The 21,838-nt window shown below is 40.6% G+C and overlaps 1 protein-coding gene across 3 annotated transcripts; it reads left to right on the top strand.

Annotated features, from left to right (window-relative positions):
- The first annotated feature begins 501 nt into the window (after nt 1-501).
- itcha (itchy E3 ubiquitin protein ligase a) lies at nt 502-20,684 on the top strand. Of its 3 annotated transcripts, none has more exons than XM_080000377.1 (24): nt 502-568; nt 1,858-1,927; nt 2,209-2,350; nt 3,715-3,839; nt 5,404-5,532; nt 7,262-7,310; nt 7,480-7,658; nt 7,767-8,037; nt 8,147-8,242; nt 8,838-9,012; nt 9,720-9,789; nt 10,013-10,097; nt 10,371-10,499; nt 10,807-10,879; nt 11,897-11,968; nt 12,096-12,184; nt 12,392-12,551; nt 13,287-13,420; nt 13,998-14,138; nt 14,638-14,758; nt 15,120-15,224; nt 16,564-16,660; nt 16,832-16,904; nt 19,711-20,684. In XM_080000377.1, coding segments are annotated over exons 2-24 (2,541 nt in total). In that variant the 5' UTR covers nt 502-568; nt 1,858-1,902; the 3' UTR covers nt 19,712-20,684. The 3 variants fall into 3 exon arrangements, with proteins under 3 accessions (XP_079856503.1, XP_079856501.1, XP_079856502.1); XM_080000375.1 differs by having other exon boundaries at nt 17,247-20,684; XM_080000376.1 differs by lacking the exon at nt 502-568 and adding an exon at nt 716-810 and having other exon boundaries at nt 17,247-20,684.
- The last annotated feature ends 1,154 nt before the right edge of the window (nt 20,685-21,838 follow it).

Raw genomic sequence — 21,838 nt, 5'->3', positions numbered from 1 at the left:
ATTCGTCTATATATTTATGTATCTATTTGTTTGTTTTTATTTATTTATTTATTTTCATGTATACATTTATTCATTAATTCGTTGATTTACTTATCTATTTATTAGTTAATTTATTTATCCGTTTGTTTGTTTTTTGTTCGTTCGTTCGTTTGTTTGTTTGATTATTAAAAGCTGCACATATACCACAAACAGATCATCTGCGGGTATTTTACCGAATGATCGTGTACTTTCCACTCATATAAATCAGTTCCATAGAATATTAGTTATTAGAATTCACAATATTTTCTATAAAGACAGTAACATCGAGGTAAAAAAAAAAGGCAAAGCACGTACATTTACATGCTTCAACCAATGCATTTATTTTTTTTATTTTATTTTTGTACAATTTTACAATAACATTTCCAAAATAAAGCAAAACGATCCAAAGCGTTTTCCTTTCCGGCTTCCGGGATGACACCGGAAGTGAGCTTGGGGCCGCCTGCAGCGACCTGTCAACAAGCTGCCGGAGCTCTGGCGAAACTCTCTGTGGGCGTGTGGCGAACACATCCGCAACCCTCCGTTCCCGCAGGTACGGGGCAGGATTGTCCCATTTCCGGGCGCGTCGAGGTTGTGAGACCTGTCCAGCGGAGCGATCGAGCCCCGGCTCGGCGTGAGCCTTCGAAGCGACCGAGCTAAACGGCTGTTGTGGCGGGCTGTTTGCTAACTTTAGCTTGTCATATGTAGGGCTTGCGCTAACGCCGAACCTGCCTCCGTGCCAGCGAAGGGTTCCGATGTGTCCGCAGGCCCGTCGCGACGAACAGACACGTTTCGGTTCGTCCCTACAGCAAATGAATAGTTCTGTTGTTGTCAACGCAGCTTTTATCTAACTTGGCCCGTGTCATTTGTTGCTCACTTATTTTCTGGTCGAATTTGGAGGTTCTTAAAAAGTCTCAAACTCAGTCTTTACGGATACTAGCCTTCAAATCCATTGAACGGTCCTAAATTGAAATTTATTATGTCATAATTTCAATACTTTATGTGATTTGGGTTATAAGAGTACTTGCTATGTGACTTGGAAAGAAAACTATTTGAATAAAGTCGTCTAGTTCGTGACTTCTCCTGTTTCTACCTAATACTTACCTCTGCCAAAAATATAAAATATGAAACTTATCTGTGTATGTTGTATTCAATAGGGGAGAGTCTTACATTTCCTTCAAATTCGTTTTATTTTTTATTTTTTAAAGGCCTAAACGATATTAGATTTAACTCTTGTTATCCGCAGACCCTGAAAAGAGCTACTGCACCTCAGGTGTTATTGGTCAAGCAGTATATGCATTATATGGCGCACACACTTTGACATCAAAGTGATTTTATGTGATTTAAAAATGATATTTGTCAGACCAGTGGTTGGCAAGCGATGGTGTGATAATTTAGACGTGTGTACTTAAATAGCAGCAAACACATCTGAAGTATTAGAAGCAGACTGTGACTTGCAGGCACTGGGTAGTAATAATAGTTGAAGGTGAGTGAGATAAATAGTATTTGTATCTGCGCTGAAGTACACATGACATACTGCATGCAATGCATTCAAGCCTCGAAATGTGTGGAGCAGCACTGTCATGTTTTTTTAACTTCAGTTGACAGATTTGTATCATGAGAAAGTAGAATTCGACCTTGATCCAGAGCCGCGATAAATATTGCAGAAGTTTATGTTATGTTATATGTTCTTTTACTGGCTTTTTGTAGCTTGTAGACACTCATCTGGAGCTGTGCCAGATTTCCATTGTGGGGTAAACATAGCCTAATCCCTCCTTAAGTGGGTTACCTGTAGAGTGTTCCTATGTTTACATGTGATGTCACTGATCCTACTTGTTGCAGGTCCTTTCAGTGGAGCCAATAAGGCTTAATTGTAATGGCCCGACCATGAAGGCTCAGTTACAAGTCACAGGTGAGTTAGCACTTGACATTTGGATAGTTTCCACAACAATTGACTGGTAAACTGTAACAAAATTTAAAGCTAGTCTTGAACACATTTGATTTGTTCTGCATTACATTATTATTTATCAATGACCTTGTCGGTAACAGTTTAATGCCTTGTGGAGGGCTATGAAAAGGGATTTGCCGAATATTGAAGCAGCAGGTCTACATAAATAACAAAGGCTATGAGAAATACTGACCTCAACCATGATGTGTTCTCATTATTTTATTGTTGTCTTCTATTGTCTTTAGTGCTGTCGGCCAAGCTGAAGGAAAACAAAAAGAACTGGTTTGGCCCCAGTCCATATGTTGAGGTAGCTGTGGATGGCCAGTCTAAGAAGACGGAGAAGTGTAACAACACACACAGCCCCAAATGGAAGCAAGCGCTCACAGTGTAAATACCAAACTGTCATGGAGTTGATTTATTGTAGAGAATTGTACTTGTCAGCAGTAGTTATACTAGTCTGATGAACCAAATTTCAACCAAATTTCGTTATTCACAGCAGGTTTTTCATTTTTCATTTTTTTTTAACAACTCAGCACTTTTGAATTAATTTAAATCCATCAATCAGTAGATATTCATTATTTAATTTAAAGAGGTTGCTTGTTTAAGCTTGAAATATTTCAGTATACCACCTAATTGCTGAATCTTATTATATGCACCAGTAGTAATAAGTAGCTACTTATTACTTAAATGAAGAATTTATGTAATTTATTTTCCTTAGCACCACAAAGTGACGTCAGTGGCTCTCAGTAACTTTGATGTTGCAGAGAGGAAATTGATGTTGCAGAGAGTTTCCTCTGCATATCAGATTCTTACTGCACAGATCCCCAAGGGAACCAGTACTGAAGCTCTACTGTTTTTACTTTCCTGTGGTGAATAAAGATGATGGGGGAATTTATTACTATTATTATTTTTAATAACTTTCATAAATCGAAATAACTGTGGATAGGGCGTGATTTCGCTTATTTGGAAGATTTTCTTTTGACTAGGCCTCCTCCGGAGCCTACAGGTTCGGTGGGTAAGATGGCTGAGTGCAGAGAGAAAAAATTCAAAGTACGACTTTCTTAAAGCTTTAAGTAAATGTAATAACAGCAGGGTACTTGGTCCAAGTGACCACAACAAGGTGAACAGAAGTATAAAGAGTCTTATTAGCAGACATGTACAGTATATAGGCTGGGCATAAAGGCTTGCTTAAATAATTATGTAGTTATTACAATGCAGCGTTCTGTCAGTAGTGAATAAGGCTCTGTACTGTAAGAACCCAAAAGCATGGAACTTTCATATCTCATCAAGTTCCCTTTTAACAAAGCGCCTACACAACTTTTGTAGAACGCAGAAGACAGGTGTTGCGAAACAGGTCATAAACAACTTGCTCATGCACCAACTTTTACAGGCTGCATTTGTTACAGAGGCAATCAAATTATATGAAAAATATGATTCACTGGTTATATAAGTGAGAGTTTATAAAAAGCTAATTTGAGGGGTGCATGAAAAAGTCAAGAGAGGATATCATATTTATTTATATATATATATATACACACACACACACACACACACACATTGTGTATATATGGATATAAACATAACTGTAGTATGTCAGTTTATCACCATTTTAATCTTACGGATTAAAGCTACATTTGAAACTCCAGTTGAAATTGTTGCTAAAGTTGAAGCCGCTCCAAAGATGAAGCTGTTTATTTTTAATTGTTTTAATTTTTTATTTTTTTCAACTGCAACTCTTTATTGTCCGACAGCATCGTCACTCCATTCAGCAAGTTGATCTTCCGAGTTTGGAGCCATCAGACTCTTAAGGCGGACATCTTGTTTGGAATTGCCACACTGGACATTCGTGAGACCCTCAAGGCTAATGACTTAAAATGTAAGTTTACTCTCGTCTTTATGCTTGTTTTTATTTAACCTGGAGACCACGCACATTACATTAAAATCGTGGCTGTCGGGTGCCAAAACTCACTCCTTTCAATCACTGGATGGAGATGCTTTTCTGCTTCTCCTGGGGGTGAAAGTCACATGCTAGTACTGAATCTGCAGTTACTTTGTTTCCAAACAAGACAATATGAAATGGCAGAACAGGACCCTTTCTAGATTTATGTAAACAAAAAGTACTGGAAACTGTCAACTGAACCATAGCTATGAAGCCATGAAGAAAAAATGAAATGCAAAGTGATTGTGGTTAGATCAAATAATTGCCAATTAGGTGGTGATAATGCTAATAATTGTGACAGCTCTAGTTAAAATAGTACTCTACGTGACACCACCACAGTGACTCTTCATTTTCTTAGAATGCACTATTCACTACGAGTCAATGACCCACTAAATGGCGCATAATAACTTTACTGCAGCTTAAAGTTTGAGCTTTATGCTTTGATTTTTAATTCCATTTTTTGTGAAGATCATTTTTAGGAACGTTTGGCGTTGCATGTGTGGCAGCTTTGTACATAAGACCATCAACATGGCCCAAATACACTATAGGTCACACTTAAAAATGACTCTAATAGTGGTTCCTTTTGGGTAATAGCAGGATTTGTTCAGGAGCCTCCTCTCAGAACTAATCAACATGTGTTAACCATGTTGCATGAAAATCTGGTAAATATTCTCATAGTATATGACACAACTTGAAATTTTTATTAAATTAAATTAAAAGTTAAACCTTGTATTGGGCAGGACATAGAAAGAAACACACATTGCTTAAAGCAGCACTATGTCACTTTTGGTATGCAATTGCACTTTTACACCACTGTCGTAAAAGTCGGTCCGGTGTTAAACCTTATAAAAGATGTGTCATTCTCCATATTACAAGTCAGTGTACCATCAACATGATTGTGAAACTGTTAATTTAAGGTAAAAAAAAGTTACATAGTGTTGCTTTAATGCTTATTCTCAACCCCTATGATCATGGGAGTATGTAATAAGCCACTTTGAGTTATAATTTATTTGTTTGCCTTAAGTAAGTTGCAATGATATGTTCACACAGGAATGCTTATATACTTAGTGCACACTTTGGAGAGCAACAAGAAGCAGATTGTATGTACACATGATTGGACAAAAACGCACTGTATTTAAAATGGTTGTTTGCAGTTGCAAGTCTTAAGAGGCTCTTGTAGCAAATGGCATTTTGACTGTGGCTGAGTGGAAAGCTCTCAGGTCTGTGCACAAACGCAGTGCTGGCTGGGTATTTGATCACTGTTCCGATCGGAGGGAGCCAATGCGGGGAAAGTTTGCCATAGGTTTTGGCAAACAACCAGATACCGTTTGTATTAATGTACTAGCTGCTGTTTTGTAATCAAATCTAAAATTACGTTGGGCAAGCTAGAGCTTAAGACCTAGAACGTTTGTTTTCGCTCAGGTTCTCACCTTGATTGCATTGAAAAGTCTGTTTAAATACTATTCGTGTGTGTCTGCGTGCGTGCGTGTGTCATTGCCAGTGTTTGAGGTGGTGCAGAATCTTCAGCTGTTCTCCGACAGGGACCCTCATGAGGTGGTTGGCGACTTGTCCGTCTGCTTGGACGGCTTGCAGGTCGACGCAGAGACCTTCTCTGCGGAAAGAGAACATGGTAGGCAACTGCACGAACAAACAGAAAACAGGAATAGTTTGAGAGACATAAAAACATTCCCTAACATTTGCAGCCACAGTGGACAGAATTTGGAATGTTTCAAGCTCCATTGCCTGTTGTAGCCAAGAGTTAACTTGATTCTTACGTGGTAAATATGTTTGTATTGAAATGAAGAGTGAGGTAGTTCTGAACAACAGCTGTTTTCCAGATTTATAGCCATGGAGTAATCATTTAACATACTTGGTATTTTTATGCCACAAGTTTATACATTTTTTTTGCAGAATCAGACCTGGTGGCAGGCGTTTGTAATTATTGTGTAGAAATTGAAGAAAATCTTATTACCAATGGCCTGATTTTTCTGATATGTCACATAGATGCATCAAAAAACACGGATACTGATATGTAGTGGAAAATGCCTTATACCACCTTTTTAAGTTAAACAATATTTTTTTTTTTTTTTTAAATACAGTAGTCTTCAAGTTCAAGAGATTATTTGTCACACACATATACACTGCCACCCTGTGTCATTGTGCAAAAAGTGAATTCACAAAGCTCCTCTGGTTCGGAGACCAGCTTGAGGTGCTGGCTCCCTCTGATCCTGGCGGGGAGTGTGGGGTTCTCCCCTGTGTTCCCAACAGAGCCATCCCCACACTCAGAACATTTCACAGGCCCCCATGTGTGGGGGGGAAAAAAGTCAATAACTAAATCGGATATGAAGTGATTGAAAATACACGGATATTCCTGTTTATTTATTCGCCAACGCCCGGAACTTCAACGTGCATCGCATCTCGTCGGTAGAGGGGTGAAAACTAGCGCATCGAACCCAGGTTCCTGTTTCCATCCCAGCCGATCAGAGCTGGAGCCCTAAATATACAAATACCCTAAATATCTCAGTGTCACACCGTAGCCTCACCTTCAAGCCACACATCCAACAATTTGCTGCCAAGACCGCTGCCCGTGTAAACCTCCTGAAGAGACTCCACCTCCAGAGCTCCGTCGTAACTTCCTGACCTTGAAGCTGGCCTGCAAGAGTGCAGATGAGCCAACAAGCCTGATCCCCCCCCCCGCCTGCTGAATATGGCCACCAGAGACTCAAACTCAGACACTTCTCCACCGAAGCTAGGAGACTCCTTACCACGAGCCCTCCACACCCTGGATGGGTCCTTGACTGCTGGAACAAGCAATGGTCCGAGTCAACCTCCACGTTGAGGAAGTTCATCAACTCCCCTTCAACCAATCCACCTGGGTGTGAACTACCACGGAATGCCTGGGTCAACCTCAACAGACTTACCTCTGGAGTAGCAAAGACCCAAACCTATCTGCATATGATTGGAGTGTCTGCCACAAATCTCTGTGAATGTGGAAAACCACAGACTGTTGAACACATCATTGATGAATGCCCAATCTTCAAATCACCACATGGAGTCAGCGGCCTCATTGAACTGGATGACGATACCACTTCTTGGCTAAAGTCCCAATTGCCTGTGTAGCTCTACACGAACGAACGAACGAACGAACGAACGAACGAACGAACGAACGAACGAGAGCTGGAGCCGAAAAATACCTGTGACTACCGGAGGGTCATTTGTCCCCGGACTGAAACCCATGTGTAGCCTTTACCACTAATGACAAATGCCAGATGTTAGCGGCTGTTACCGGGTTTTTGGTGCAGTGGGAAAGGGGTATTAGTTTTGAACACACAATGTTTTTCCTCTCTCTCACATCACAGATGCCGTTGCAAATGGGAGTGCCAGGCAGAAGGGAGATGCTGGAATCAGGTTTAGAATGATATTGCTTTATAATTAATGTATGTAATATTAAGATATATGACTCAAATGTTTCTTTTGTTTTTATCTATCTTTTGGGCTTCTATTTTTTTAGATAGAATCTAAAATAATTTTGTGTCGCTTAAACAAGTTCTCAACAGCTCTTCCCTCTCCCCCCCAGGACAAGCAGAGATGCCTCGCCGTCCAGTGATTCAGAGGAGTGGGTTATCGTACCAAACGGCCACGCTGTTAATGAAACGGGCTCTCCAGCTCCTTCTCCAGGAGGCTCAAAGGCCTCACGTCCTCCCAGACCGGCCCGGCCCCCTCCTCCCACCCCCCGCAGACCCACAGCATCCTCAGGTAGAGGCATAATAGAACATATTCCTCTGTTCAGGTCTGTTCACTTTGAGTGTTGGGGAAAAAAAAGAAATAATAATAAAATAACTCTTGCAACTTATTTGCTCCCAGCCTCCTCCAGCAGCTCCTCCAGTGAGATGAGTGAGACTCCAGCCCCTGAAGCACAGGCCGGCTCAGTTGGATCTGCAGCAGCAGCAGCAGCAGGAGCAGCAGCAGGAGCAGGAGCAGGAGGAGGAGGAGGAGGAGGAGGAGGAGGAGGAGGAGGAACTGCCGCACAAACATCCAACGGCCCCCGACCTGCGACCTCTGCCTCCGCTTCAGCAGCGCCAGCCCCCTCGACCCCCAGGGTCACTCCTGTGAACAACGGCCCCCTCCCTCCCGGGTAAGATCATTGTTGGAAATCATTGTTTAACCCCCCCCCCCCAGTCTGATGGCTGTCACCCACTTTGTGTTTTTTTTGTTTTGGTGACTGCTGTGTAATATCTCTGCAGGTGGGAGCAGCGCGTCGACCAAAACGGCCGTCTTTACTTTGTGGATCACATCGAGAAAAGAACAACTTGGGAAAGGCCTGAAGCTCTGGCCCCTGGGTACTTGAATACTGCACTCAACCTTTACACTAACCAGACACATCCGTAAGACCTGATGGACTTCAGTCACACCGTTGTGTAATTGTCATCATAAACGATCACAAGATGCTGAGTAGTTGGTGAGGTCACTACTAGGGATGCAGATTTCAAGAGAACTTCCTGATCAGTTGTCGGCGAAATTAACAAGAAATAATTGATAATCCAAAATATAGTTTTGTTCATCTATTTAAACGTGTGAGACATGGACCTTTTTAACAGCAAAATAACATTTAACTTTGAAATGAAATGAAACCACTCTGCTGCACTAGGCTGCTAAGTTAGCATGCGGTGCAGCCTCCTTACAAACTACAATTGGAGGCTTTCTGAAGGAGGCTTGAACTCACCATGCAAGTTAAATATTCAATAATAAGGTTGTTAGAATTCAAGGGGAAGATTCCCAGTGTACAGGACCACAATGAGCTGTGATGAGCCCTTAAGCAGTGATAGCGAGGCTGAGATACACAACCTGCTTGTCCACTACCACAGCCTGCAGTTCGCTCTGAGGTCTCCGCTGCTAATTCACTGTTTGGTCCTCCTCCCTCCCTGCTCTGCGCAGGTGGGAGCGCCGGGTGGACCCCATGGGTCGAGTGTACTACGTTGATCACATCACTCGCAGCACAACGTGGCAACGCCCCACGCAGGAATCTGTGCGCAACTACGAGGAGTGGCAGCATCAGCGCAGTCAGCTGCAGGGAGCCATGCAGCAGTTCAACCAGAGGTTTATCTACGGGGTGAGTGTAGTCGCCACCAATTTATTTCAAGGTATACCAATTTTGCCTGCAAAATGTTGCTTGAGTTGCTGCATATCTACCTGTTGGCCAGTAATTTACCATCAAATTAATCGTGAACTGAAATGTCATGGTTGTGACATCCCTAGCCGATTAGTAAATACCCAGAGTGATCCCCCCCCCCCCCCCACAAACTCAATATTATAACAAGATACGGATCAGAAAAGAAAACAATATTCACTTATTTACAAGGAGAATGTTCTACTTTAAGCATTATTTAGCATGCATTTTGGAACCATCACCCCCACTAGTAACTGAATGCCCCCCGTGGGTTCCCAAACACCAGGTTGAGAAGCAGAGCTCTTCATCAGGTTAGAGGAGATGAGGAATTAAGTTTTTCAAAATCACTTGAGAACCTTTTTTATATAAATTTATACTTAGTGTGTGATGTTTATACTGCTGCACGTTAGAGTCTTAATCACCCTCATGTGATTTACCTTTCCCCAGTAATAGATCTTTGTATAGCGTCTCCAGTTCTGATCACATTGTTGCGGAACTCTAAAATTAAAAAAAATCAAAAAATAAATGCTCCCAACACTATTCAAAATACCATTTAGTTTCACTTTTAACTTGACTCTCATTTTATTTGTGAAGGCATACTGCAGTTCCATGTGGTTTTAGTAATACCATTTGTCCTGTACCCCTCTAAGCTCCAAGACCAGCTCGCCCCAACTGCAAATAGAGAGTTTGACCCTCTGGGACCTCTGCCACATGGCTGGGGTAAGAATCACACATCCACACTATGGATTATTTTTTTTATTATTTATTTAGGTTTTTTTTTTTTGTTGTTTTTTGGGTTTTTTTGGGTAATGAAAACCGCCCATAAGTATTTCTTCCTAAGTAAATTGATTTGAGGGATAAAAAGGAAGAAAAATATGAAAATTCTTGTGACAGTATAATCTGATTTGCTTGTTTCTTTTGGTGACTTTTCTATGAACTTCAGAGAAGAGAACAGACACCAATGGTAGAGTTTATTTTGTTCATCACACGACGAGGATGACCCAGTGGGAGGATCCCAGGACACAGGGGTGAATAACACTTTATGTTATTGTGTGTGTGTGTGTGTGTGTGTGTTTGTGTGTGTGTGTGTGTGTGTGTGTGTGTGTGTGTGTGTGTGTGTGTGTGTGTGTGTGTGTGTGCGCGCATGTGTTCACATATGTATGCAGAGAGTTTGGGTTTGCTGGCACATTGCATTATTTAAATAAATTTTAATTTTTTTTTTCAATGATGCTCAAATGCACGGCTATAAGGACAACATTCCTGGTGTTACTCAGTCGTGAACATGTTTGTATTGCCAATAGGCTGCTGAACGACAAGCCCCTGCCAGAAGGTTGGGAGATGAGGTTCACTGTGGACGGTATCCCCTACTTTGTAGACCACAACAGGAGAACCACCACGTACATTGATCCCCGCACGGGAAAATCCTCACTGTAAGTCAATGTTGAAGGAGCACCTGGTAGTCAAGGTTGCATTGATTACTGATTCTGAAATCAACAAAAGCGTCTAAATTCGAAATCACATCGTTGTTACGGTGGATTATTTTTTTTTTTTCACTTGAAACTACCCAGATTTGCCAAACCCGACCAAAATGAATGGGATGCTTTAATTAAAATGTGGTAAATAATGTAAAATATATCTATTTCTTTTGAACGTGAGTGTCATCCTACATACTGTACTTGCTGTGGAATCCTCAACATGCCTGCTTTCTGTATAGCCATATTCTTGTCTTTGCTGCAGTGAGAACGGACCCCAGATTACATACGTCAGGGACTTCAAAGCCAAAGTGCAGTACTTCAGGTTCTGGTGTCAGGTAAATGCTGAGTAAAATCTCCATGGATCACTTCATTGTTCCACATTGATTATAGACCACATGCATTATCAGAGAAATAATCATTAAAAAAAAAAAAAAGAAAAACTTGCATTCCCAATATTTGTTGAATTTATTGCTTGTTTATGAACATAAAAATATTCATAGAGTAATAATTCTTGTCCTTCATAGCCAGCATTATAAAACTCCACTGATTGGCTGAAGTGGACGATATTATAGCAACTCACTAGAAAGGGGATGGATGGTAGCTCAGGAGGTAGAGCTGGTGGTCTAGTGATCTAAAGGTTACTGGTTCGATCCCAGGCTCCTCCTGCTAGCATGCTGTAGTGTCCTTGAGCAAGACACTTAACCCCTAATTGCTCCTGATGGCTGCGTCCGTCAGTCTTTGAACAATTGTAAGTCGCTTTGGATAAAAGCGTCTGCTAAATGACTAAATGTAAATGTATGTAAATGTAAAGGATGACTCAGGGATATTCAATGGAGGTTCAAAACAACAATAATAATAATGACTGTAATTATTGTTACATTATCTGTGAAGGACTTCTGGAATCTGGAAGATTTACATGTGTTAGTATTTTTGAACACCCTCTGCACAGCTGATTGACAAAATCAGACATCACAATATGTTTTGATTAAATATCTCAATATTGATCATTTGACAAATTTTAGCTATGGGAGTGACTATTAGAGCACCCGTAAGATAAATGTGGATATTATGTATTAGTAGAGGCGTGGGTTAGAACAGTCTATGAAGTTCAGAAAGTTGCATTACTTTACTGTAATTTAGCTTTATAAAGACAACATTTAACTATATGACAGTGTTTTGTTAACCAAAATCCCGGACAATATCTAGTCTAATATCACAATTATGTTATATCGCCCAGCCCCACATTGTAATTTGAAATTTTGAATGTTCACCTGCATGAATTATTAATGACAATAGCAATGATAATAATTGTATTTTCTATAATGTTACTTTTCATTTCTTCTTTTACTCAGCAACTGTCAATGCCTCAGCACATCAAGATTACTGTGACTCGCAAAACTTTGTTTGAGGATTCATTCCAACAAGTGAGTTCCCATCATTTACCTCGTTGTGAAGCTGCATTAAAAGAAAAATAACAATAATAATAAAAAAAATAATAATGGTGATTTATTCTTTCTACCTACTCATTCCACTTTCTGTCTTAATTCCAAGATCATGAGCTTTCACCCGCAAGATCTGAGACGAAGACTATGGATCATTTTCCCTGGAGAGGAAGGTTTGGACTATGGAGGCGTGGCCAGGTACGCTCCGCAGAAAAGCTTTGATCCGGACACCTTTCTAGACTGTGACTCCAACGAATTGGATGTTTTTTTGGTACCGCCCCAAAACTTCAAACATAAGCCCTGCTCTAATAGATTTCCAACCACATCCCCGATTGGCAACCTGTCTCACAGCACCTTCTGTATCCTGTTTGACGACTCTCTATCTTTCTTTTTGTCGTGTTTCAGGGAGTGGTTCTTCCTGCTGTCTCATGAGGTTCTGAATCCCATGTATTGTCTGTTTGAGTACGCCGGCAAGGACAACTACTGTCTGCAGATCAACCCCGCCTCGTACATCAACCCAGACCACCTCAAGTACTTCAAGTTCATCGGGCGCTTCATTGCCATGGTACACACAACTGCATTTCACCAATATCACCAGCGTTTGGTCGAATCGCTACTGGTTTGATTTTATCGTATTTTATTGTTTTTTACTCCAAGTGAATTACCATAACCACTAAGAGGAACTTGAAGTCTCTGCAAAGCAAAAATAAATGTGTTCACGTTAATCACGTTAAACGTTTACATTGGAGTAAGTCAATACCATTTTAAATGTTCCTTTGCTGAACCCAGTCCCCAGTCCTGTGTCTGTAGTTGCTCTCTTTTTTGTTCCCGGTGTCCGTGGCATTAGTTCACTGTCTCCCTGAAGCACCTTTCACTCCACGTTATTTCACCACTGATGCCGTCGTCTTTATATTGTGTGTGGGGGGGGGGGGGTTTGTGCCAAGTATGACTGTTCTGCGTCATTAAGTCATGATTTAGCCCCACCCAAAAAAATCCGGACCACAAAAATGGTGAGAAACAGTTTAACTGCGGTGGGTCACATATTGCCTTGTGCTCGGGACCAAACTAATTAACTGCAAACAGACGGGATGCCCCCTCAACGCCTTGAGCCTCGATCCCTTTTTCACGTCTCCCAAAAAAGTAGTCGCAATAATGTTGATTAATATTATTTACATTGAAAGTGATTTCACTTGGACTGAAGTATAACTAAGATGTCTTTGTATTGAGTTCATATTTCTGCATTACAACTGTTGATGAATCCTCCTCACAGACGGATGCTCTTCGTCCTGTTTCTTTCTAGGCTCTTTTTCACGGCAAGTTCATCGACACAGGGTTCTCGCTGCCCTTCTACAAGCGCATCCTGAACAAACCCCTGGCTCTGAAAGACCTGGAGTCCATAGACCCTGAGTTCTACAACTCCCTCATTTGGATCAAGTAGGTGTGGGGTGACGTGGTACAGTGGGTGGGGTTGGTGTAAAGCCGAGCGCTTTAAACCACCGCCCAATTCCTAATTACCCCTCTAACGGAGCAGAAAATCCTTGATTTATACGCCTCATGGCTTGGCAAACTGAGCGGTTGAGTCTCTTTTCGGACGCCTTTGTGCCCTCTATACATAAATACTGAATATGTTCATGAACAAAACTGAATATGGGGAAAATTGTTGAAGTAATTAAAAGTAGAATAAGATTAAATTTGTGCATATTAATATGTGCTTAATAATATGTGCTATCTTTAATACTCTGATTCCTATTTACGTTGTTTCTACTTAGGTATATATTTTTTATAGATTTTATATTGTTTATAGTGCTTACTTACTTTTAGTTACTACAACTCTTTTTTGATGCTCTTTATTTTCTGCTGTCACTTTTCGCTGCTGTAACTGTGCAAATTTCCCTTTTGTGGGACTAATAAAGGTTTATCAATCAATCAATCAATCAATCAATCAATCAATAAATCAATTCCCATGTGTGAATTTGATTGTAACTTTTACCCTTTTCATTTTTTCTTGCAGGGATAACAACATTGAGGAGTGTGGTCTGGAGATGTTTTTCTCTGTCGACAAGGAGATCCTGGGAGAGGTCACCACCCACGAGCTGAAGCCGGATGGAGGGAACATTCTAGTCACAGAGGAGAACAAGGAGGAATACATCAGGTAAAGTTTCGTCATCCACCGCTTCCCTCTTTTCAGCGAGCATAGTAACACTTCAGCCGCAGAGAGACTTGAGCCCAGTTGTGTTATTAACAACAATAACAACCGGATAATAATACATTTTAGTTGTTTATTGTATTTCATGTATAAAAAAACACCCCAAAGTGCCTCACATAATAAAAAGTACTTCATCACCAAAGTTTTACTCCAAACATAGCTGGAAGATGTTTTTGAAGTGACGTAAAATAAATACATCAGAGAGTCATATGAGAAAAGTGACTTTATCATCTACTTTCAGAACACGCAGAAACGTATGGATGTGCTGAACACTGTGTTCTAATAACCCAAAACTCACGCTCTTGGTCTATAATTGTAACGGATTGCTATCGGATTTGGATGTGTCCGTCATTATATTTTGCATGCTGAAAGAATGAACCTGACTATGTGACAAAGTGAAAAGGGTCCAGGTTGTGATGTTTCTCCTTCCCTATGTCGTGTCCAGGCTGGTGGCAGAGTGGAGGCTGTCCAGAGGGGTGGAGGAGCAGACCCAGGCTTTCTTTGAGGGCTTCAATGAAGTTCTACCCCAGCAGTACCTGCAGTACTTCGATGCAAAGGAGCTAGAGGTGCTCATTCCTAATGTGATGGTTCTGTTAAACCCGTTTCCCTCAGGAGGCTGATGCCGCCGTTCCTATCTGGGTATGCATCGCAGTGATTCAGATACGCCCACGGACAGCGGAGACGCAGCAAATTTACAATTTTAAAAACCCCTGTTATGTCAGTTCTGTCACTATCGAACAGCACAGAGCTCTGAATGTGCAGCTTTTATCTGCTGCTGTTGCTGGATTATACCACCATGACATAACAAATCTGTCACAACAAGCAGTGGTTCCGATAAAATGTCAGAAACAACGCATATTCAGTTCAGTGTAAGAATACAGGTATCCAGCTTTTGGCTCTTGATTGTGCCGTGGTGTGTCTCTGTAGGTGATGCTGTGTGGGATGCAGGAGATCGACCTGGTGGACTGGCAGAGGAACACCATTTACAGACATTACGCCCGGAGCAGCAAGCAGATCCTCTGGTTCTGGCAGGTCGGCTCGGAACTCACACACACACACACACACACACACACACACACACACACACACACACACACACACACACACACACACACACACACACACACACACACACGCTATCAAGCTATAGCTACTAGGGCTGTCAAAAGATTGGTTCGATATTCAAATTGTATTTTTTTTTTTATTTTTATGCAGCGGTTTAGCAGAAATGTATTATTTCTTATATTTAAATCTTGTGCGCATAAGTGAATGAGCTTTGTCCATGCACCGCTCAGCACGCTCTGCTGCTCCGTCCGTCATTCTCCAATGTCAGTTTCTTGGCACTCCTCCCACCCGCATCAACATGTGAATAGGGGGAATACCCAGTGGTTTCACTGGATTTCCGTCAACACCGCAGCCAAAGAAGGCACAGCTGATGGCTTTCATTGCGAGGATTAGCAGCTGCCGCCACCAAACAGTGATTACTGATAAATTGACCCGTTTTATCTGCAAAGAAATGCTGCCGATTAACATCTCGGAGGGGTCTGGATTTAAAGATTTAATCCGCGAGCTGGAGCCGATCCCGATCCTGATCCCGGTGTACTCAGTCCAAAAACCCTCGATCATCACCGACAGAGTTCCAATGTCCTCCAGTGCAGAGGCTCTCAACCCTCGGGCAGGGGACCGTGCCGGGCCGTGGTGCATTTGCCACCGGCCCATGGAACGCAGGTGGGAATTTTCTCAGAAGCGGGCTGCGATCTGCGGGGCAGCAGCAGGAAATGGAGTAAATGAAATACATCTAGAATAAAAACACATTGTTTTTATTTACTTTGTTTGGAGAAAAGATCGCTCTGATCGGAGCTGTCCCCCCCCCCCGACACACACACACACACACACACACACACACACACACACACACACACACACACACACACACACACACACACACACACACACACACACAGACACACACACACACACACACACACATATGAATATATTCAAGCTTATGTGTTTAAGAATAATATTTGAAGGTGATGTTTTGCTAATGTTGACAGCCCTAATTGCTGCCGATGTAGACACGTTCTTTCTTTACTTTTCTATCAAAGTGATGATAAATTAAAACAAACATATTACAGAATAAAATAAACTCACCTCTTTAGAAAATAAATGACTTCACGGCAGAGTAGATCGACCATGCCACGCAACTGAATGTTATGGTCTTGGTTTGTCCTTGAGTTTTTAACTTCAAACCTACAGCATAACTAAGTGCACTTACTTAAAACTAGTTTCTCTATGAGCATTGAGAACATGTATGAAGGTGATGGAAGATCACACTCACCCCTGTCAACCCTGCTTGGTGCCCTCACAGTTTGTCAAGGAAATGGACAATGAGAAGAGGATGAGACTGCTGCAGTTTGTCACTGGAACCTGTCGACTTCCTATGGGTGGATTTGCTGACCTCATGGGTATGTATGTGCATCAAACATGGCTTTAACGTGGGTTGTAATACACACACACACACACACACACACACACACACACACACACACACACACACACACACACACACACACACACACACACACACGCGCGTGTGCGCAATTGTTTTCTTAATCCATGCTATTGTATTGGTACAGGGAGCAATGGTCCTCAAAAGTTCTGCATTGAGAAAGTGGGCAAAGAAAACTGGCTTCCGAGAAGTCACACATGGTAAGGTCCAGTGTTTCAATTCCTCATACATTCCTTCTACAAACCTGTCTGAACCGATCCAGTCAGGTGTCGGTGACCAAACCCTCTTAGTCACTTCTAAAACTTCTCACAAGCCCGACTCGCGGTATGTCAAGTTATATAACACTGTTTGATTTATAACCCAGGGATTACTGGATTATTTGCATTGTTTTGTGTTCTTTACTGTAGTGGTGTGTGGCTAAAAAGAAAAACGTCCGAAAGAGGCTGTTGCATAAAAACACTTTAGTTGGGAGTGAAGTAACGGCTAAAATACGTTAAAAAAAAAAGGAAACTGTCTGACTCTGGGTTGTTTGTTCGACGCAGCTTTAATCGTCTGGACCTACCTCCGTACAAGAGCTACGAGCAGCTGAAAGAGAAGCTGATGTTTGCCATCGAGGAGACGGAAGGGTTCGGACAGGAGTAGTTTGGAGGGAAATAGAGAAAGAGAGAAGAAGGAGGAGGAGGTGGTTCCATTCAAAAAAAAAGAAAAGAAAAAAAAAAAGTCCCATTTTAGCACATAGTTAACAGCTTTCAAAACGCTTCAGTTGCTCTTCACCTTCCCCTCTGCGTCCGGTGCATAGAGTGAAATGAACACATTTATAAATCGATTGTGAAAACCCACACCAGACACATCAAGTGATATTATATAATATTATAAAATAAAATTTTATATTATATTAAAATATAATATATATTATCATATATTATATTATACAATATTATAATGTATTATATAATATTATCATAGTGAGAGAAACTATAAAGATTGTGGTTGAGCAGAACTCTCCAGGGCATGACACTGCAGATAGAGTCGTCACAATTGTTCCATAATCGCCGGAATACCCGACCTCAATCATTGGAGCCGAATGCAACCTTTTAATAAAATCTCTAGATTCCTCAATCACACAGTATTTTTCCATCCAATTCTATGGGAAATTTTAAGCCAATGTCAGAAATGTTGCGATAAATGGAACGTTTTCATCGGCCGGCTTGATGCAAATGAACTGTCTGTTTATGTTCAATGCCGATAAATGGCTCTTCTGCAGCAGGTGGACATGTGTTATAACACGTTGATTAAATTATCACAAACGAGACGATTCGGTTGGTCATCAACATGATTTTGTATGACCATTAGTCGTCAACCAACACTAACTCGTCTGTTGATGTGTCTGGAGTGGCATGACAAACGCAAAGGTTACGCACTTATTTCACCCAGATGCTCTGGTGTGTCCGGTGTGGGGAGTGTGTCGGGTTTCACGCAGCAGAATTATTATTATTATTATTATTATTATTATTATCATTATATTTTATTTTTATTTTACAGTATATCAAACTCATATTGCAGTTTGAAGCTGTTATACTTAACTCTGTGTATGTATAAATACACGTTCATTTGGATTTCCTTTTCCTGATTCATGATGTCTCTCGTTCACTTCTTACGCCTCTTTCCCCCCATTTCACACAAATCCAACTTGCCTTACCTCACCTGTCTCACACACCCGGAGCAGATGGAGGCAACATTTGATATTTTTCACCCTCCACTACACGACAACGACATAGTGATCATTGCAGCAGTACTTTAATAACTTAAAGATGAGCCACTTGTCTGGCCTATGCACTTAAATCTCTTCAGAAAGAACCATAAATTGTGCATTCTGAGTGATATATATTTTTTATTCTATTTTTTTTTACAATACTGGATCTCTGACGCATACACATACATTTGACCTAAATGAACAGAACATACGGTGAACAAGGTAGACTCCTCACGTCTAGAAACGAGCAGAGAAGCACACATCTAGTTCTATTTCTGTTGTGCCTGAACTGCTGAACCTTTCTCTCGTGAGGATGGGTGTTTGGAGTTATGTAGACGAGCTAACTTGGGTATTTAGTAGCACATACTTAATTTTCTTGGAGTTCATTTTCAGACATGGATCTCATCATTTCACAGGGTTTTCACATATAGGTTTAACAACAACAAAAAAAAAAAAGAATGATTTGATTTCTGGAATACGAGTAATGCTTTCACGAGTGTGCGCGTGTGCGGATTGAGACGGGAGTGATTGTTGATGAGCTGTATTTTTATGTGCAATAGTTTTTCAAAAAACTCTTTTTACCCCTTGCATAGCCATCCAGAAATCCAGAAGTAGTTATTCAGTGTTTTGATCAACTCTTGGTTGATTTGATGTCCCACATATAGTAACAAGTGGGTTTGTTATTTGCCCTTCCCAAACTGGTCTCTACTGTACAATGTACATGCTGGGATCGTGACACTGGATCGATAGGTTTGCTGTCAGTAAGAGGAGGGAGAAACGATGAGGAGACATTATATTGTTACTAATGAAGGGGGAGCATGGTATACTAAAATGTATATGTGGTCAGAATGATTCCACCTGCTCCCGCTGAATGGTAACCTTCTTCTGTTAGATGTCAAGTATTTTTGTGGTTAATAGTTAAAATAACTATTCAATGTGCTTGATTAAAAACGGTTTGTCAGTGTTAACCAAGAAAAAAAACAAACTCAAACTAAAACAAACAACTAATTGTCTCCAGACAAATACTTTAGCGCCAGCCCAGGGTTTGACACTGCTCTTAGTTGTAGGCTGTAGCTAAAAATTAACATTTGATTGCACTAATAATGAAGTGGCCCTAGTTTTATAGGGTGCTGAATATCAATAACTGTTGGGTGTGTTTGAAATGACCCAAAGTTATTCTGCTAATGTCAAGTTTTAGGAATTGTTGGTGACATTATAATCACTTATTAATCACTCCTTTTCTCTTTTGTTAGACTCCCTAATACTGTGGTTTTTGATTTTGATTATTATTATTATTTTTTTTTTCAAATTCTGATTTCTAAGAGCCGCCACGGCTTTTTAAAGAGCATTCTTTATTACACATCTGTCGGTATTTGTTCCCCCCAGTAATACATAGTAATGCTAGATTATTGCTGTGTATCTATGCAAGATTTGTATATTGTGACTTACAATACGAATAATGCCTAAATTAAAACAATGCAGCTCAACAATTAATGCAATGGGTTTCTTTCAATAAGACATTGACTGGTCACTGTCTGAGCATTGTGTAACATGTATGAGCAGAATGTTGTGTAAATTGTGTCAAATTATTGTGTCAGTGTTTTTCTGATCTTTGATGGGGGGGGGACAAAAAAAAAAACATGAAATCAAGTCACGTTTTCCAACCACACGACTGTGCTGGGTTCTCTGTGTATGAAATGAGCGGAAATTTGTGATATCATGATGTTATTGCTTAATAGGCTCAAATGCTCAGCAGTCTGCTGCGATTTTATTTTTAATTGTTTTTCAATTCTATACACAAACTGAGCTGGTGTGGGGATTTGTGACGTGATTGTGTTATAAGAACAAACATGTTGTCAAAATCGCAATATTTGTTGATTTTAAAATAAGAAATGTAAAATATTTAAGTAATGATAGCACCTTGGCACCGAAAATGGCCGACTAACCACTTTGAATTATTATCATTCTTTTTTTTTTTTTTTTAACTAGAGTTCCAAAACTTGGTAATGAAATGTATAGAAATGCGCAAAATATTTTACTTTAGTTTTGATTCCATTGTAAATCATGTTAATACTGTAATCACTGTACATTTTGTTGGGGCTCTTTAACTTTTTTTGATAATTGGGAGGCAATAGTTTAATAGTATTTATTTGTTGTCATAGACATGTGAATAGAATTTATTTCATGGAAACAATTAAACAACTTGTATGGGAATACATGAATAAAAAAGAAGGCTTCCAGAAATTTGTGAACAGATTTATTTCTTCTCAGACTTTGTTTTCTTCTATACCTTCGGTACCTATTCCCCAATAAGTTGTCCAAGATGGAATATTACGTTTTTTTTAGAAACTATGAAAACAATTGCTTTTGTGAACGAGATGGTACACGTGTAGGTGATGACGTCGATCAGTTTTCTAACTTGAATTATTCATTTCACTGAGGAAAAAACATTGACTTTGTTGTGTTGTGAGGTCAAGAATGAATGGGTCTTAAGCCTCTCACGGAGCAGCATCCTCGATAGATTACTTTTGCAAAGGACCACACAGCTTTTGTAAAAGTATGGAAACATATCAAATGATAAACATGACATAAACATGACGAAACATGACAGATGACGGTACCAGAAGTGAGTATGTGATTGTTTAACATTTATTCATAAAGGGGAATCCCATTGAAAACACCTTTTTCCAAAAACTCACAGAAGAGAAATTCACATAATATAGTTTTCAAGAAGATCAAATGACGATGGACATGCAAAGCAATAGAACAGACAAACACACACACCACAAAAAGTTAAGAATATTTGGCTTTTCGGGTGAAATTTATAGAAAATGTAAAAAGTTCACGCTACAGTGATACATCATGAAAGTAGGGCATTTAAGTAGAAGCATGCAATGGAGATTTCCTCATCTCAAACAATTTATTGAAACAAAAGCCAACAACAGTGGTGGGTTTACCACAACAAAAAATGTCAATATCTCAGCTTGTCATGTGCCCTTGAGCATCAATTACAGCTTGACAACCACGTCTCATGCTGTTCACAAGTCGACTTATTGTCTGCTGAGGCCTGGCCCCCCACTCTTCTTGAAGGGCGGCCCTCAGGTCATTGAGGTTCTGGGGCACAGAGTTACGAGTCTCTACACGGCGACTCAGCTGATCCCATAGGTTTTCTATGGGATTCAGGTCTGGAGAAAGTGCAGGCCACTCCATTTGAGGTGCCCCAGTCTCCAGCAGCCGTTCCCTAATGATGCGACCTCCATGAGCTGGAGCATTGTCGTCCATGAAGATGAAATGAGGCCTGTGTTGTTCATGCAGGGGCACAATGACTGGATTAATGATGGTATTCAGGTATTATGGGCTTGTCACTGTACCATTCACAAA

The sequence above is a fragment of the Zeus faber genome (assembly GCF_960531495.2).
Source record: "Zeus faber genome assembly, chromosome: 5".
NCBI lineage: Eukaryota > Metazoa > Chordata > Actinopteri > Zeiformes > Zeidae > Zeus > Zeus faber.
The sequence above is the reverse complement of the archived record's forward strand: the minus strand, read 5'-3'. Positions and strand labels throughout refer to the sequence as shown.

Bases quoted from the DNA above. Each gene is read 5' to 3' on its own strand.
- itcha (XM_080000375.1), top strand. From the start codon at position 1,903: ATGAAGGCTCAGTTACAAGTCACAG. The intron at 7,311-7,479 runs GTTTAGAATGAT...TCTCCCCCCCAG, and splicing joins AAGGGAGATGCTGGAATCAG to GACAAGCAGAGATGCCTCGC. The intron at 16,661-16,831 runs GTATGTATGTGC...GTATTGGTACAG, and splicing joins TGGATTTGCTGACCTCATGG to GGAGCAATGGTCCTCAAAAG.